Source organism: Prinia subflava, chromosome 4 (genome assembly GCF_021018805.1).
Source record: "Prinia subflava isolate CZ2003 ecotype Zambia chromosome 4, Cam_Psub_1.2, whole genome shotgun sequence".
NCBI classification, from domain to species: domain Eukaryota; kingdom Metazoa; phylum Chordata; class Aves; order Passeriformes; family Cisticolidae; genus Prinia; species Prinia subflava.
In genome coordinates, this window is record NC_086250.1 from 45,079,021 (window position 1) to 45,094,822 (window position 15,802).

At 35.9% G+C, this 15,802-nt stretch overlaps 1 protein-coding gene across 3 annotated transcripts in view; it reads left to right on the forward strand.

Moving 5' to 3' along the window:
- Positions 1-15,802, forward strand: part of GXYLT1 (glucoside xylosyltransferase 1) — a 32,622-nt gene that overhangs the window by 12,788 nt on the left and 4,032 nt on the right. For 2 of the 3 annotated variants that reach the window (XM_063396627.1, XM_063396628.1), the window contains 5 exons: positions 5,268-5,442; positions 6,395-6,520; positions 7,305-7,556; positions 13,586-13,709; positions 14,026-14,198. In XM_063396627.1, coding sequence (XP_063252697.1) covers positions 5,268-5,442; positions 6,395-6,520; positions 7,305-7,556; positions 13,586-13,709; positions 14,026-14,198 — 850 coding nt within the window. The remainder of the gene's footprint in view (positions 1-5,267; positions 5,443-6,394; positions 6,521-7,304; positions 7,557-13,585; positions 13,710-14,025; positions 14,199-15,802) is intronic. The other variant, XM_063396626.1, reaches the window with a different exon arrangement.

Sequence of the window (15,802 nt, forward strand, 5' to 3'; positions counted from 1 at the left end):
TTGATTTTCTGAGGTATATTGTAGTGCCAGCTTTGAAATAATGCAGTTTGATTGTATGAAAATACTTTCCCTGCATAGTTTAATGAATACAATCAACATTTTCTGTGCTAATGATGAAAACCACTTTTATTACACCAAATTAGATGGAACTGTGTACAGGATATTCCTGAGGTTTTGGTACTCTCTCACTTGTGCTTTTCATGTGTTATGTGAGAATAGGAAAATTTTACCTTATACAAATAAATGTGACTTCTACTGCAGTTCCTTGTGGCAAGTCTAAAGGACAGAGCTAAGGTTTTTGCAGAGCTGGTGGGTATTTTAGTGCCAATAAAATTTATGTATTTCTCCCCCCCACCCACCCAGGAAGTGCAGCTTCAGAGCTGGGATGCTCTGAAGGTTCTAGAAAAGTATACGCTGTCAAAACGTACCTCTGTAACTTACTATCAAATTACAGCTTCATAATTGTAATTGACCTAGAAATGCTAATTTAATATACAATATGTCATGGTAAACATCTTTAAATACAAAGCAATGTCTTGGCAGACATGCTCTGGAAAACCTTGTTGTAGCAGATTCACTGAGAATATCCACTTGTGTTCTTCTCTCAGAGGTTATTAACAGCAGAATTAATCACTATATAATGAAGGTCTACACTTGGCACAGAAATACTTCAGGGCAAGGCTTGTGCCTGGCCTTTTGCTGCTGCTGAGTAGCATGTTTTATAAAATACATGTTTTTTACTCGCATTGTCAAGAGCGGATTGTTTTAAATGTTTTAAATCCTAAACTTTTGGGAGTATGTGTGGAGGTTTGTCTCAAGTGTTTTGTTTACTTTTATTGTCCCTACCCCTCATGTGTAATTAGTATCCTCACAAAAATGAAATTCTCTTTAATTCTTCCTAAAGACTCAAATCCTGTCATGGCATCCTGCACAGTGCCTTTTACTGGGTTACAGGTGCTTTCTTTCTCTTCCATTGTAATTACAAGAAGTTTTTCTTTCCTTGCAGGAGCTAGGACTCCCACATTATTAGAAGTGTTTTTTTTAGAAATTAGGGCTGTCAAGTTTTCTTTGTTAGTCTATCCAACAACCTTACTAAAATACAGTTTGTATTTCACCCTATTGTTGCTTTTTTCCCAGCTTTTCCAGGTTCTCCCACACCAAAAGATGAAGCTATTAGTAATTAGAAATGTGCATATAAAAATCTACATTTGTGTTTTTCTGCCTCTCAACAAGTTTTTTGAAAGTATCTCCTCATTTTTGAAGGCATCTTAACCCTTTCAAGACCTGTATTTGAGTTTCATTAAAGGTTCATACCAGAGTTGTGATACCTGATACCAAACCTGCTCACATTCAGACAAGTTACTATTCATGTAGAATAATTTTTATTTTGCTCATTGTCAACTCAGCAACTGAACTGCTAAAAAATACTTTGCCAAAAGATCTTGATATCAGACCAGTTATCTAAATGAACATGGTTTTCTTTTCCCTGGCTTCTGGTGAGGTAGCTGTGTGCTTAACTGCAGTGGAAGAAGGATGGGGAGAAGGATTAGAGGTGGGAAAAGAAGGGAGCAGTTGAAGGTAGAAAATTTGGGAAGAAATTAATGGAAAAACTAAAGCCATGTAGGCCTAATGAAGGGAGTGAAACAAGTAATGAAAAGCATAATTGTCTCTGTGGGAACATGTTCCCATTGAAGGTGAGGCTGCGGAGCTCAAGCTGATAAGCTCTGCTGAACAGTTTGCACTTCAGGGTGCCTCTCGCATCAGGAAGAGGAAAAAGCGATGAAAGACGCTGGCAGCTGAGGGATCTCAGTAAATAATGTTTCTGTGTGAAGATGGGGATAGGACTGCTCTCTAGGGAATGGACAGAGGTGTGTGTGAAAGGGAGAGGAGCAACTGAGGCCTGGGTGCTGAAAAGGAGGCTGTGGTTTATCACCGTGAGGCCTAACCAGAAATGAGACTGGGGAGACAGATCTGGGTGGACAGAGCATGCAGGGCAGAAGCCTGACCCTTAGTTTGTTTTCCTAATATATACCTGTGGCAAGGTGACCATGGATTGGAGAATGGTATCCCCACCTCTCCACCACATTGGTCAAGGAGGCTGTCATTCAACCTCCCCTTCTCTTGGAGAAGGAATTCATAACATTGCCAATGTTTACAAAACATGCTCCTGTGTTTACATTCATGAGCATGAGAAGCTGCACACTTCTCCTTTAATATGAACGCTCAGCAAACCAGGAAAATTCATGGCAACAGTGGTTCCCAGTGCTCTGTATGCAGAGACGTCGAATGCAGCTTTTAATCACTAAAGGATGCCTTTTTCTGGAGTCTGGAGTAAGGACCACAGTTCTGGAGTGTCCTAACTTCTGTCTTAATACATCTGATATGCCTCATTCCGTTTGTAGTGGATAGTCCACAGAGGGAATGCTGGCCTATTCTTTCCAACAGCTTCTTGCTCCATCTGCTTCAGGGATAATGCTTTAGGTTGTGAATTTATGGATGAGTGCAGCTGTTTCCCTTTTGGTGTGAGCTGAAGTTGAGTTTTGGTTACCTCTTTCTAAATTTTTTTTTTCACATTTAAAGAAATAATTTTTAAGCACAGATTTGAAAAAATTGAATTCAATAAGTCTGAAACTTACAGAAGAGGTTGTGTGAGCAAAGTGACCGTAAAAGCATTATAATATTATCAGTCAGTTTTATGTTGTGTGGCTTGAAATGTTCTTCTATTCACAGAGGTCACTAGATGTAGAAATAATAAAATACAGTCTTTGAATCTTAGTGCATTTTAGAGTTTCTTCAGCATAATTTTTGTCATACGTTATTCATGGAAAGCTGTGTGTTAAATGTAGTTCAGGAGCTTGGCTTTCAGCTGCGCAGTTTGTGTAGGTTTTGCCCTTATTTATCACATGACCTTGTAATATCACTGTAGGCTCTCATGACTTCAGGGCTTAATTATTGTAATTCCCTTTTCAGTGGATTAATGATGAGGCTAATCTGCTGCTTGCAGCTTGTTCACACTGAGGCAGTGTACTTATTTCTGGTTTTCAACTACCCTCATCATATTGAGCTTGCATTGTGTTTTTTACTTTACTACTTACTACATGGTGTAATGTTTAAATTAGCTTTATGGGTAAAGGTCTGAATGTCTTGATTATATTTCCAGATTCTTTTTTTTTTTTTGTGAATCTGTGTGTTAACTTGAACTAATTTTCAGATTTTGCTTCAAGATTTAGAAAAGGTTTCAATCTGCAGATTAAATCATCTGAATATAGATGTCTGCATATTGGTGTCTGTGTCAGGTAGGTCTTAAACAGAAACTAAAATGGACAGGGTGACCAGGTGCCCAGCCATTTAACTGCTGAGATGTAAATGGTTGGTGTTAATCAGGAAAATGCTTGAATATCCTAGACATCTTTTCAGGACAAGTAGACACAAAACGATCTTTGAAATATTCAATCTTTTTGGCATCTGGAGATCAGGTGGGATAGTCTAAAACTTATTAAATGGCACTAAACCTATGTTAAAAATCTATTCAAGCCTTAGGTGTTTACTTTGAAATAAGATTAATACTCTCTATACTCCATAACCTGCTTACTGAATCTCTATTTGCTTTAATGTGACTTTGGACACAGTTGAGGTTAGCATCTTCTTTTAGGTACCTTATTTTGGATCTAAGTCTGACCAATGAGGTCTTTCATCCATGTGATTTTTTAATAATACCCTGAACCTTGACTTAAGACTGGCTACATAATCTAATAGAAGTTTTCTTAGTCTTAAATTCCGGGATTTAAGATTGAAAAAAAGAAGTTTTTCAGTTCCAGGGCATTAAATTATTTCAAAACTCAGAATATTTTTTAAATGCAGCAATTATGTATGATATTAAAATTCAACAGTTTTACAGTGATAACTTTGCTCATATTTTGCCTTCTGGATGTGAAAATAATGTGTGTAGCTCTTCTGTGCCTTAAAGAAAAGGGTCATATTTGCATATTATCTGTTGCAAATTTAAAGGAAAACTTGTATGTATTTACATGGTTGCATAAATAAGGTGGAGATTCTAAGAATGGGTGATTTGTCAAGTGTATCTCTACTGCTATTAGTTTGGTAAAGTTTTTTCTAACTTCAGAAGTGGGTTTATCTGTATAATTTGGCATTAAAATTTTGGCACTTGTAATTTAAACCTTTTTTGGCACTTGTAATTTAAACCTTCAAATACTTTTGGTTCTATTAGCCCACTCCTCCCATAGTCTGTGCAAGGAGCTCAAGTGCATAATAGTGTTTTGCAGATGGATTTTGAGTTGATGTGTGTTTAAAAGCTTTCAAAGCTTTCCTGACTAAATCTGTGAAATCCAGGAAATTTTTAGTATACCCACTGTTTGCCACTATTTACCTGATGACAATTCTAGTTTATTATATAAAAATAGTGAAATAACTTTTAAGTGTGCCCTATATAACACATTGTAGGCACATCTTCAGAAATAAAGGATTTCCCAGTCCTTGCAATGATTCAACCTCAAGGCCATGGGCAGTGTGTGTGGTCAGTGTACCTGAGGGATTTCCCAGAATCACTGGGAGCACCAGGGCATCCCACAAGGCCATCTGAGCATTAGTTTTGCCCCTCATCCAGCCCACATTGTACTCCTGCAAGACAGAAGGACAGGAGAAATCTTCCTGTGTTTTGTCAGTGCTTGGGCGAAGCCTTGAAGGGTGTGCTGGACAAAAAAGGATTTACTGGAGTAGAAAATGGATAAAACCTAGGTCAGTCAAAAATGTTCTCAACAGAACTTCTTGAAAGTAGGGGTTATCTCACTTTTGTTGTTGAGTTCAACTCTGCTGTACTTGTCATTTTTTTCCTATGTCTGTATTTAGTCCAGGGAATGGGGAAAAAACCTCATGTATAGACTTACTGTGCTGTCAGCCTTTGACATTTTAAAGTAACTTCACATAGTCTTTCTTTTAGCATAGCTATTTTGATGCATTTCCTTTGTAGTAATGAGTAGTAAGATTGTAAAGAATAAATGTGTATAGATCTTCTAGACCTTTTATTTCCTTCTAGACTGGGGTGGTGGGAGTGATTATGAATGGCTCAAATTACATGTAAGCATATATATGAGATGTAATGCTGTACTTTGCATGTTCTGTTGAGTTATACTTTGCTGGTTTAAGTATGATAAATGGTATTTTGTTAATTACTTGCTGCAGTAAATAGTAGTTTTTCTTTAAGCCTGTGCTAGAAATAATGTCAAATGAAAAAAATATTTTTGTATCAGATATGATTATATGAAAACACATCCTTCTGAGAAAATGCATCTAGCAGTGGTGGCCTGTGGTGAAAGACTGGAGGAGACTGTTACTATGTTGAGATCAGCCATTATTTTCAGCATCAAACCTCTCCATTTTCATATTTTTGCTGAGGACCAATTGCATGAGAGTTTCAAAGACATAGTAAGTATTCAAAAATGTATTAAAACAATTTGTAGCACAATTTGAGTAATATACAGCAATTCTTCTGCTTGTTTGATAGAGTGGCAGAAATGCAGGAGTCTAAAAATAAGGTAATAAGGCATTCGTAGTGTTGGTTGGAGATCTTTGAAATTTTTTCCTGTGGAAGAATGCCAGCTGCTGATACCAGAGTTTCTCCTAGAGACAGACCAAAACTTTCTGATTTGTCATCTTAATCTGTTAAATACAAGCCTGGTGTTCTAAATGCAAACCAATTAGTTACCTTGTGTGAGCTTCTTTAGAGTTGGCTTTACAAGAAAAAATTAGAGATCTGTCCTTTTCTTTGTCCCTGTGCTTACACCATGAGTCAGGCTTACGTTGTTTAGAGAAAGTGAAACACCAGTGTTTGAATGTGGTAGATATGGTTATGTCTAATTTTAGTAAATTTCAGCTAATGAAAATTGCGTTATGACTGGAGTAGCAGTTTTAGAAGCTGACAAGGCTGTAACTGTGGAGGATTTTAGTATTTTTGTACTTGAGATGTCATATTAACTGTGACATTAGTATGTTACATATGCTAATTTATATACACTGTTATGCAAACAGTAGCTGTGGCAAAAATGGAGTAACATTAAATTTGGAAAGATTTCATTGGTATTTGTCCCGTGGTAACTAGTTAAGAGGGGAAGAGTTTTAATTCATATACTTACTTTTTGTAAATACTGATTTATTTTGCTTCCTCTTCCTTTTGCATGTGATCTGATATGTTTTCTTCATAGTGGCCTGCAGGTGCCACTTTTTGTTCAAGACTTTTGATTAGCTGACAAATTCTTGGATTTCTATTATGGAAAAGAGACATTGCACTTGGTTTCAAGTATCAATTTGAATGGAGAATTGGGTTTTTTTTGTAATAGAATTGAAGTAATTTTTAAATTTTTTTTTTATTTTTACATAGCTTGATGAATTCCCCTATGAAGGAAAAGTTAATTACACATTATATCCAATAACATTTCCATCTGAGAGTGCAGGAGAATGGAAGAAATTGTTTAAACCATGTGCTTCACAAAGACTCTTTTTGCCAGTAAGTTACTTTGTAATGAAACAATCCAGGAGTCTGTTTATGAAACATCAAACTGTACTTGTTAATCTGACTGCTGTTTGGTTTTAAGTAAAGAACTACTCCTCCTCCTCCTTAAAGTTACTTTTATGACATCCAAAAAAACCCTCTGAATCTCACATTCTTCTGTGGCACTAGTACCCTATGGAATGAAGTCCTTTTCTCACTTGATGCATCATGGCACAGTAACCTCATGTCATCATTTCAGAGGCAAGAGGTGGATTTATCATACCTCATCTCTCCTCATTCAGTTGGAAAGTCTCCTGCATGCATGGGTCTGAGAAGTGTTAGACAAATGGAAACAAGAAATGGGCTATTCTTGCCAATGTTTTGTGCATATGCTCATCTAAAACACTTTAGAAAACACACTTCAGGCTTGGTGAATTAGACCAGTGGGAGCTATCTCCCAAAGACGGGCTCTCAAAACTTGTTTGATCAGCTGCATGGGAAAACATGGGAGCAGAAGCAAGAGAGGAGCTCCTGTTAGAGTAATGCTGGCTTCCACCTACTCTGAAGGAATCCTGACATATAAAATGTAAAATGAGTACCTTTGCATTGCTGTTCTATATAAAACTTATTTCCCTCAAAAAAAATTCATTAAAATGTGAGAAAAAGGAAGGATGACAAATTTAGTGACTGTAAACTGTCAGCATAAAGTGAATTTATTTGTATATGATAAAAATTTGTTAAACTTTCTTATGTTTATGAAAAGAAGTTCAATAAAACTTATAATTTCTTTCCCTCACAGTTAATCCTCAAAGATGTGGATTCACTACTGTATGTTGATACTGACATCTTGTTTTTGAGGCCTGTTGATGATATTTGGTCTTTTCTGGGAAAGTTCAACTCCACACAAATTGCTGCAATGGCACCAGAACATGAAGAGCCTCGTATTGGGTGGTATAATCGTTTTGCTAGACATCCCTATTATGGAGCAACTGGAATTAATTCTGGAGTCATGCTAATGAATATGACACGTATCAGAAGAAAATATTTCAAGGTATGTGTGCTGCCTCAATTGCATTTTTGGTGGATTTCCATCTTTTACTTCTATTTCTGTTTCATATTCATATGTATTTTTCAAAATGGGTTTTTTCTGTAATTGTAATAATGCTCTCAAAGTACACTGTGTTTAAAATAGTATCTATTTTTTAAATGTCATTCATTGTAAGACTTGGACTTCTTGAATTTTGAGTGTGCTTGATTGATTTAATTTTTCTTACTTCTGAGAGATCCTTAGACTTGATGCAATTTACTGTAAATTACATTTGCCAGTAGATACGCCCACATTATTTCTTCACTACAGGCATCCCAGAAAAACAATTGTTGTAAACTCATAAAATGCGTGTAGTTGTATGACCAGGAGGTGGTGCTAAAACATTGAGTAAACTGTTGAAAAGGAAGATTTCCAAATTTTGATCTTTTACATTGTAGCCAGGTGATTATCACCCTAAGTATCTTTTTATTTGCTTTGAAGTCCTAGTTTTTGTAGACAAAGAAGTTCGTCCTGAAAGTAGCTACTACTACATGCATGGAAGCAATGCACACAGCAGTAGAAATGGTCATTGCTCCTCAGACTTGAAGTTTTTTCTTATATACTTGAAACACAAGTACAAAAGCAGTGCTATGTGATTATGCCTGGGGGAAAGTACATCTCTGTTTAAGAGAAATTTGATTAGGAAAAAATAATCATGCAGTCAAAAAATTTTGGAAGAGGCATCCGTAAGAGGAGCAATATAAACTTGCAGTAGACATTAATTCTCCCTCATTTCCAGTGCAATAAGCAGCTTTTATTCTAGCATTCTCACTATGTATTTTTCTTGAAGAAAATTCAGAGAATTTAAGAGAAATGGAGAATGGATTATCTCAGTTGTAGTTTAAAGTAGAAAGTTGTAGTAGCTGTCATATATGACTGCAGTTTCTCCAAGAAAGCATTTCTATCATCATTATATATATATATATATATCTCATCTGTGAGATCTTGCACTGTCTACTTTGTTTGTTTGTTTTACTGATTATAGCATATGGAGAAATGAAAATACTGAAAGATAGAAAAACATGGGATTGAAAGCTACATATATCTTAAGCTCTGACAGTGCATTTCTGTATAGTGATTTATTTTCAGCATGGTAAAAAACTAAGATAAGTTGGTCTTTTATTCATACTGTGCCAGAATTGTGATTTGGCTTCTCAGTACAATTTAGGTTATCAATTCATTGGAGACTTTATGCATTTTTGGTAAAATTGGAGTTTGGATTTTCAAAGGCATACAGATTATGTAGGATGCTAAAATTGTCACTAAAACGAACTGTAGTTTTTGAGAGGACAACATGAAGTCCTTTCTCCATAACACCTAAAACTGGTGTTTTCTTCAAATGTAGGTGTATATATATATACTTAAAATATAAGATTAATTAAGTGAAATAATTAGTGAGTATTTTCAAATTCAGAATGAAACACTGCACTTTCCCTTGGTTCTAAAGGGGTAGAATATTTTTTCTGTGATTCTGTGAGATCTGGCTAAGAGAGCACTGAGCAGGGGAACCATTTAGTTTGTTCTCCCTCAGTACTTAGAGTGTGGACCCACAAACTTACAAAGCATTGCAGTACCTGAAGATGCACAAGCTTTATTACAAAAACTGCTGTTCATGGAAACTTGCAGAGAGTATGTTTTGATCTTCAGGTTTCATGAATGTCTTATTATAAGGAGATTTGGTCAATAGGAAAAATTGCAGACATTAAAGCAAAACTTGGAAAAGGATTTAGTGTAGCTGAGTCTATATACAGTAGGCCTGAGAGTGTTATGATTTTGTTTGTGATTGGTAGCAAAGGAGCTACTGTTCTCAAACCTTTGGAAAAGAGGTAGACCAAATTCAGGGGGAGGGACTGTCCAGTACCCCTTGCCAGTGACACTGCAGATGCTTTTCGACCTTACACACGTGTTGTGTGCCATTAACTATTCCAGTGAAATACAGCAGAACTAGAAAATGCTTCATTGTGTTATAGGAAGGTGTGAATTTGTTTATATTTTTTCAGGAGGCTCAACAAATTCTTCCAGGAGCATATAAGTTCTGTGAATTTTTGTATCTTTTTAAAGTTGCCTGTAGACCTTTTAGCATGATACTGTAGTGCTGGAGCATATTTCTGAAGTGAAAGTTTTGGATCAGGACATTCCTCCATTGCTATGGATTTGGAACTGTGGGTTCTTTGTCTGTTGTAGCCCAAATTACAAGCTGAGCCACTTGAGGCCTTTAAGCATCTTTCTTCTGTTGTCACATTGATTTTTAAGAGTTAGGAGGATCCAGAAGATGGATAAATAAAAAATAGAATGAGAGACTTTAGCCAATGGTTGTAATGTTCAGCTGAGTAGCAATAACCTGTAGTTCCATGTACTGCTCCAGGATTAAGTCATCTTTTATCCACTTACCTATTTGAGCCTCAGTCTTCTCAGGACTGTCAGGTCAGGCCATTTCAGACAAGGTCCTTGGCTGTTGGTGGTGCCTAATGGATGTTGTTCCTTCTGGTCCTATCTTATTTGTCTGGTTTGTTGCGAGTCTCTGTGCCTGTGTATGGCACAAATACATGCATTAAATGCACACATGTGTATGTTTGTACACAGATACACGTGCATGCACAGATGTGTCACTGAATAGAGTGTGGTCATTACACTGCATAACTGCACGAGTCTGGGATTCATAATGAAGCTTCTGATGGTTACATGTTGTCTCTGCTAAGCAGCAGTTAGAAAATGGGAATGGAAAAGTATTCAAGACTGTTTAGGATATGGAAAAGGTAATAATAGGTGACATTTTTGTATTTGTGTACATATAGAAGTAGATTTTTTTTTAAATTGGAAGAGATACAGCAAATGCTACAGATATGGTGCTTTTTAACAAAATGACCAATGAGGCAATGCGAATAGAGAGGAATGACTTCTATCACATTTATTTAGAAGGTTAGTTGTGATGCCTGAAATGCAGGCAGTCAAGGAAGGGAATAAACTCTTAGAAAATCAAACAAGCCTCAAATAAATTAACTTCAGATGGAGTGTGCAAAGTAGAAGTTCATGGGTATGCGTTTGAAAAAGATATCTAAGTTCAGAGATCTTCTGTGACCTAAACCATTACAATCTTTTTTACCATTCATTGTTGCTTAGGGCTGTAGTTCAAGAAATACAGTGCGGCTGCACAAAAACAAATTGCTTCTAAAAGGAAGGTTCCTGTCTTTTACCAGCTGCTTCTCCCAACTTTTCTTATTTACTTGGTTGTAGCCTTTGGTGTTCAGTCCTTTCTGTGATTCAATTCAATTTGCTAACAGTAGAAAAAAGAAATCCTTCTGCTGGGTTATTGAAGTACATCAGCTTACATAAACATGCAGAAAGGGTTAGCACTACACTGTTAGAGCAAGAATAGCATAGAATCATGTAATCAGAAGGAAGAGGGCTGCCTCTCTTTTGGAATTAAGGAAATCTAAACTGGCCAGCTGTTCATGGGACACAGCTGCAGTTTGTTTAGATATTGCTGTGTGATTTGAGAATTTTTATTCAGCTTTATATTTTCTTACTAAAATTTAAAAAAAAAGTGAAGGCTAAATGTGATTTAGCTTTTTTAAGTCTGACTTCAGCCTTGGCCAGGCAGAAGTTTTCTGGTACAGAAATGAGTAATTACCAAGCTAAATAAACAACAAAACAACCCAAAAAGACAGAAAACACTTTGATGTTCCTTCATATATTTTGTTCTTACACATTTTCTTCTGCTCAAGTAAACTAGAGTTTTGAGAGTTCTTAAGAACCTGTCTGTATCAGTTTGATGTCATCACAGAAATTCCTACTATCATTTGGTTTTTCTCAAATCACTATCATTCTTTGCATGTTGTGGAATACTGAGAGAAGGCTTATATTCTTTTAAAAGATTTTTAAAATTATTGCAGCATTTTTTCTTTGATTTTTTTTACTTGAGTAACTTCTGAAAAGCAGTTCTATCAGCATCCTGCTCCTCAGGCTGTTTCACATCACTGCAAATTACAATGGAATATTTTAAAGAAGGTAAACAAGTAATTATTCAAATAGTTTCTCTTGCTCCTACACTGGTGTCATTATATATCACTGCTATTTTATTAATATATAGCTCATTTCTATTTATGCAAAGGTTATGGAGATATTACAATTTCCAGTTCTTAAATCTGACAGCACTATTTGTCAAGTAGTATTGCTTCTAGACATCTGGCTATGTGATGCATGTTCTTACCTGCTTTACATCTTCTTGGGATATCCTCTGGATTTCTCTGCTGTAAAAACTCTGCAAGTGAAAAGAAAATTGTATTAAATAGTGACTTTAACAATTTGATCTTCTATTTCTTTGTATTACTCTAAACCTATATTCGTTGTTGTATATTCCCTCACCATGATTTGCCTGGTATGAGTGAGCTAATTTAATTTTGGTTTTAATTCTTAGCATTTTGTCTAAACTTAAACCGTAGGTCAATATTCTGTGAATTGCAAATTTCAGGTGAGGGAGTAATCTTTACTGACTGCGATTCAGTCTTATTTATTTGCTTTTTTGAAAGGTTTTAGCTTAGTGTTAAAGCCTGTGTTTTATTTCATTTAATCACTTCGCATTGAATCTAATGATAATTCTTACTAGTGAAGAATTTTCTTGTGCATTTCTTAAGCCTGTGCTCATTGAATACTTGCAGGTAATCATAATCATAAATTTTTTAGGAGAGAAGGGACTGTAATATTCTGTTTGACTTCTTGCATAATATAAGGTATAGATCTTTTTTTGTATTAATTCTTGACTGAAATCTTGTAGTATTTCTTGGTTTAGTCTTCAGTTCTGAAAGCCTTTCATATTTGATGGCTGAAATGATTTGAGGGAAGAGTAAAAACTGAACTGCAATTTTGTACACTTTCTACTTTGTCAGTGTAAAGCTCATGAAAGACATCTTTGATACTGTAAATCTCAAACTGAGTATTTTGCTCCTGGTAATCTGTCTCTTAACATGATATTCCTGTATGCAAATCTCAAACTATACTGGAGTTCTAATATATTTTTTTTGGCAACTTGCTTAAAAAGAAGCACAATGCTTGTACTGGTTCAGGAGTTTTCTCCCTATGGGACTTATTGTTATTCCATCCATGCTCTCAAAACTGTGAAGTGCAAGGTACAAAGTGAGAGCCTTGTTCCTTTTCTGTTCTAGTTGAGCTTAAATAAGGTGTAAAGATAAGAGATTAGTTTTAGAATATATAGCCATTTAAACTGCAGATTTGAATCCCTTTGTTAACATAGAATTGAGTGTAGGCCAATTTACTCCAAGTAGCTGCTCCTCAACCAGAACCTTAGAAGAGGTCCTTTTCTTTTGAAGTGATTCTGCTAAATCAAGAATTTGGGAATTTGGTAACAGCTGTTGTTTTAGTTCTTACTGACTTTTGCTAGTGACAAGTTGTCCTGTTGATGTGGAAATTCAAGTTCAGTAAACAAAAAAATAAGTTCAACTTCATGAAAATGCTTCTGAAAACCTTTGAAGGATTTCTGTATTTTTGTACACTGCTTTGTAGCCAGTATTTTTTTTCTGTATGTGTTTGGAACTACTTAAGAATTAATTTAATATTACACTGGTTCAAATGTTTGCAGTTAGTGTTAGAACCTGTTTATATTATAACTCTGTGATAAAGAGAGAAATTGCATGATGTGGGGATATTTAAATACTCCCCATCTACTTGCTGCATGACTTAAACACAGTTTTGGTGTTAGATCCTACTGCTATAAAAAATCCCTTGCTATTCTTAGAATTCTTGGTTTAAGATGTTGGAGGGATTTTTTTTGTTAAGTTGATCACTGAGAAATAAAGCATATCAGAAATGTCGGTAACTAGTTTCCTTAGATGGACTTGCTGGTTTAAAAGGAAGAAGTTATCTATGCATTTGAGATTTGTACCTTTGAAGTGCAAACTACTGAGATTCTGTAAGGCATTTCCTTCCCTACAGCTATAACTCCTGAATGTGTGTCGTTTTGCTGTTTTGTTTAATAGAATGATATGACACCAGTCCGGTTACAATGGAGAGAACTTCTGATGCCACTACTAAAGAAATATAAGTTGAACATAACATGGGGTGATCAGGATCTATTGAACATTATGTTTTTTCACAATCCAGGTAAATCCACATTGATTTTCAGTCTAACACTGTGAAGTTATCTTTTCCATGGAAAAAAATGTCCAGGGCAAAAAAATCCAGGAAAATATTCAAATAGCAGGCTTTTGGGTCAAGGCATTCAAGGGACTTCACTTCTTTAATTCTCTGAAAGCATTTGAGAGACAGTGCTGGAGCTTGATAGAGTGTGGTTAACTGTTAGGTTTCCAAACAACTGTACAGAAGTTTATAAAGCTGTCTTAAAGAAATAAAGAGAAGATTGGTTTATTTCCTGAAACAATTTTGATACTTAACCCAGAGCTCTCATTTTTCCATGCAGAAAGTCTTTACGTCTTTCCTTGCCAATGGAATTACCGGCCTGACCACTGCATCTATGGAAGCAATTGTAAGGCAGCTGAGGAAGAAGGTATATTTATTCTTCATGGAAATAGAGGTGTTTACCATGATGATAAACAACCGACTTTTAGGGCCGTCTATGAAGCAATTAAAAATGTGAGTGATTTTTGCATTGTACTTGTTATTGTTTCATGTATGTTTATCTATGGTGGTACAGGTATTTTGTAGGTATGTTGATATTCATCTTGATTGCAACAAAGTACTTTTTTTCTCTTTTAAGTAATGTCAACTGTTTTACTACTTTTTTCTCCTTTATTGTTTGGATGGAGTTCCAGTGTATTCCTGCTTTTATGAGCATCTTTTTGAAACACAGTGTAGACTATATCTAGGTTAGGCTTCTAAGATAATGCCTGTAGTTGTCAGTGTTTATTAAAAAGGCTTTATTCTCCTTTATTTGATAAGTCACCCACTAAACTGTTTCCATGAGCATTTGGCATCTTAGAATATCTGATTACGAAGGAGCTGACAAGGATCATTAAAATCCAGATACCTGGCCCTGCACAGGACAGTCCCTGAGAGTCACACCACACCTCAGAACATTGTTCAAACACTTCTTGCTCTCTGTCAGGCTGGTGCTGTGACCACTTCCCTGGGGAGCCTGTTCCAGTGTCCAGCCACCCTCTGGGTGAAGAAGCTTTTCCTGGTATCCGACCTAAACCTTCCCTGATACAGCCTCAGGCCATCCCCTCTGCTGCTCTCATTGGTCACCACAGAGCAGAGATCAGTGCCTGCCCTCCTCTTCCCATCACCAGGAAGGTGTAACTGCAGTGAGGCTTCCCCACAAGGCCCTTCACCATCTCTGTAGTCCTCCTTTGGGCACTGATAGCTTTATACCCTTCTTATATTGTGGTGACCAAAACTGTGCACACTGCTTACTCAAGGTGAGGCCACACCAGTACAGAGTAGAGAGGGACAATCTTTTTCTCCAGGCTGAATGATCAATCACCAGAATCTTCATTTTTCTGGAGATTTTAAAGTGCAGAAAATATCCCTTCTTCCCAAAGTTTGTATGTATTTACTGCAACACTTTAATACCTAATTGCATCTAGATTTGAATTGTAAAAAAATTTTTTTAATACAATGTTTTGACCTTTTCCAGAAATTCAGTGTATTAATATTTTTCTGTTCCTTTAAATCCAAAGCACAGTGACTTCTTTTCATTCTGCAGATAAGTTATCTAATAAACTATTTGTCACTACATCAGTATACTCATGGAAGAGCTATAAAACTTAGCACTGATGCACATTTTAATGTAGCAGGCTACTGTGTGTGTATAACCTACAAAAATCAAGAGTATGTTTTAATGTTGCTTTATTATGCATTGTCATATAGATATAAAAATGAAGAAAAGTACTTTTGAGGGTCTGAGAATACATTGCAGGGAAAGTGATTGTATTTCCATAAAAATATTATTTCTTTGTTTCCTTTGAGCATTGTCAAAAATAGAAGAAAAAATTATTTCCTTTTATTTATGATCCCATTTCGTACATGAACATGTCAGAGAAAGTATGTAAAGCACTACTGGTTCAATGGCAATAAGATGAACAAAATTATATTACTCCAAAATGCTGTTTTAACTTATCATTTGTTTATAAAAAACATTGCAGTGTTGAGCTAATGACAACTTTATTTCATGACCATGTTAAACACAGTATGTGTTTGACCATCATTCAGTTTAATGAAACTTCAGTACCATTTTT